The sequence below is a fragment of the Nuphar pumila genome, chromosome 1 (genome assembly GCF_984573655.1).
Source record: "Nuphar pumila chromosome 1, dmNupPumi1.hap1.1, whole genome shotgun sequence".
Classification (NCBI taxonomy): domain Eukaryota; kingdom Viridiplantae; phylum Streptophyta; class Magnoliopsida; order Nymphaeales; family Nymphaeaceae; genus Nuphar; species Nuphar pumila.
Window position 1 is genome coordinate 166,241,251 of NC_143249.1, and position 2,499 is coordinate 166,243,749.

The 2,499-nt window shown below is 45.3% G+C and overlaps 1 protein-coding gene across 1 annotated transcript; it reads right to left on the bottom strand.

Annotated features, from left to right (window-relative positions):
* Nucleotides 1-345: 345 nt before the first annotated feature.
* Nucleotides 346-1,906, bottom strand: LOC149851202 (receptor-like protein kinase HERK 1). The gene is made up of 3 exons (XM_090007961.1): nucleotides 1,818-1,906; nucleotides 894-1,742; nucleotides 346-850 (listed from the first exon to the last, which is right to left on the bottom strand). The coding sequence occupies exons 1-3, from the start codon at nucleotides 1,904-1,906 to the stop codon at nucleotides 766-768; spliced, it is 1,023 nt and encodes a 340-aa protein (XP_089864087.1). The 3' UTR covers nucleotides 346-765.
* Nucleotides 1,907-2,499: the final 593 nt, after the last annotated feature.

Genomic DNA, 2,499 nt, shown 5'->3' on the forward strand with positions numbered 1-2,499 from the left:
GCAATGGTAATTTGGGGAAACCAAATCATTGGAGAAATCCCTCAGATAGGAAACCTGCCAAACTTGACCTTGATGGATTTATCTGTGAACCTTCTCACAGGCTTCACCCCCTCCACAGTAGAAAATATGACAAGAAAAAGAAAAAAAGAATTCAAGTATCCAACCCATGTTTCAAACATCACCAACAGCAAACAACCATCACAGTCAACCAGTTCTATTCATTATAGACACCTTCTAGTGAGTGGAGTCACAGAAAAAACAACAAAGGCTCAATTAACCTGTCTTGACAATTCTCAGAGATCATAACCAATAAAACTCACTCGGGGGATAAAAAAGTAGACAGATCGATATTATATGAGGACAACACGGTACAAAAGCTGTCAACACGACTAACCAATAAAAAATAAACATAGCAAGAAACAGCAGTAGGATACAACAAATATGAAGTGGCATGTTCATATCTGTCCCTAACCAAGTTCCTGAGCTCTACAGTCTTTATCGGTATTGCAGGTCCTACAGAGGGTTGCCTCAACTCTAGTTCATCTCCTTACTAAGAAAATTGGCAGTGATAGGTGACAATTGTAACACAAACTCAAGCATGCCAACCATAGCGACCGTCTACACGATTAACCATCTCCTGTATGAGTCCTTAAAGACACTAGATTAGGAAAAGAGCCCACCTTGATGCTTACAGTGAATATTAAGAAGAAAACTGACTGTAGACAATGCAGTCTGGTAGTTGAGCAGACTACCTTCCAACAGCACCTACCTGCCTTGGGTATTCATCAACTGAGAGAAAACATTGCTTGTTGACATGCCTGACAGTTCATCCCCACTTGAGATTCCATCTCTGTTAGCCATTTCAGTTTCATATATATGGGTCAACATGTGACATTCTCATGGGCATATCTATGATACGATTTGCACTGTCATCATCTGGATCATCCAGCACTGATGCCTCCTGTAGTTGCAGTGAATACTCCAAGTTCCACAGCACATCGCCCATGGCAGGGCGATCTGCACCATATTCAGCCAAGCATTTCTCAGTCGTCTCTCCAAATTTCCTGAGAGATGCAGGCTTGATGGTACCTGCAAGCCGTGGATCAATAATTTGCTCCAGTTGCCCCTTCCTCTGCCACTTCATTGCCCAGTCTGCTAAGTTTACTTTATCTCGAGGAAGTGAAGGATCAATCACAGGCCTTGCACAAAGGACTTCGAGTAGCACGACCCCGAATGAATAGACATCTGATTTCTCTGTCAACTGTTGCCTTCTGAAATACTCAGGATCTAGGTAGTCAAAGCTCCCTTTCACAGCCGTGCTGACATGCGTTTGATCCAAATCTGGGCCTGTTTTTGAGAGCCCAAAGTCTGAAATCTTTGCCATAAGATTCTCATCGAGCAAAATATTAGCTGACTTGACATCACGATGGATGATTCCTTGAGTGGAACCTGTGTGAAGGTAGTGAAGTCCCCTTGCTGCTCCTATACATATCTCAAGCCTCTGTTTCCAACGAAGATTAGCAAGATCACTGCCATACAGATGACTTTTAACGATCATCTCAGAGTGCTCATCACAGAAGCCAATGAGTGAGACCAGATGACGGTGACGAAACTTAGACAACATATGAATCTCTGTGAGGAACTCTTTTAGACCCTGCTGAGAGCCTGGGTTACCTCGCTTCACTGCCACTTCAGTACCATCTCGCAGCTTTCCCTTGCACACCTTTCCGAAACCGCCTACCCTCAAGCACAATGCCCGCAATTAGGTTTCCTCCCCCTTTTTCCCATCTGGAATCAGGTGATCGACGGAGTGAGACCATCGGGCAGCTGAGAGGAGCCACACCGGCCGGTGGACGGCCGCGATAGAGACATGGTGGTGCCGGAGAATCGCCGCCCTAGCTGCCATTTTCTCGGTGCTTTTCTCTCTCTTCCACCCACTCAATGCGTGCGTGAGAGAGAGACGACATTTTTTTTTACGTTCCCTTCGTTCCTGTTCATTTTGTAACCAGGGGGGGGAGGTGGATCAAAACACTGTTCGCTGCATCCAAAGTTTGTTAGAAATCGCTGTTCTCAGAGAGACTTTCGTTCAAATCTCGCTGAGAAGGGCACATCAAACATGCTCTAAAAATCTATTTTTGTTTCACATGTAGTACACCAAGGACACTCATTTGTAGGCCGCATTAGGAATATATATAGAACAGAGTATTGTCAGATGACTTGTAACATCGAACGAGCTAACACGTGCTGCCTGTCCACTTAAAAAACCTTTAGCGGTGGTTGCAACCAGTGTTGTGAGAGGCGTACGCCTCAGTGCCTGAAGCTTACGCCTCAGAGGCGAAGCGCACACTCGAGGTACTGAAGCGTTGTAGTGAGGCGTTTGAGTCTTGAAGCGCACGCTTCACATGGGTGAAGTGCATGCCTCGCATCGAGATGCGCTTCGCTTCTAAGGCATACACATCAGGTTTTTCATACAATTTCTCGAGAAGTTGATGAGTACCA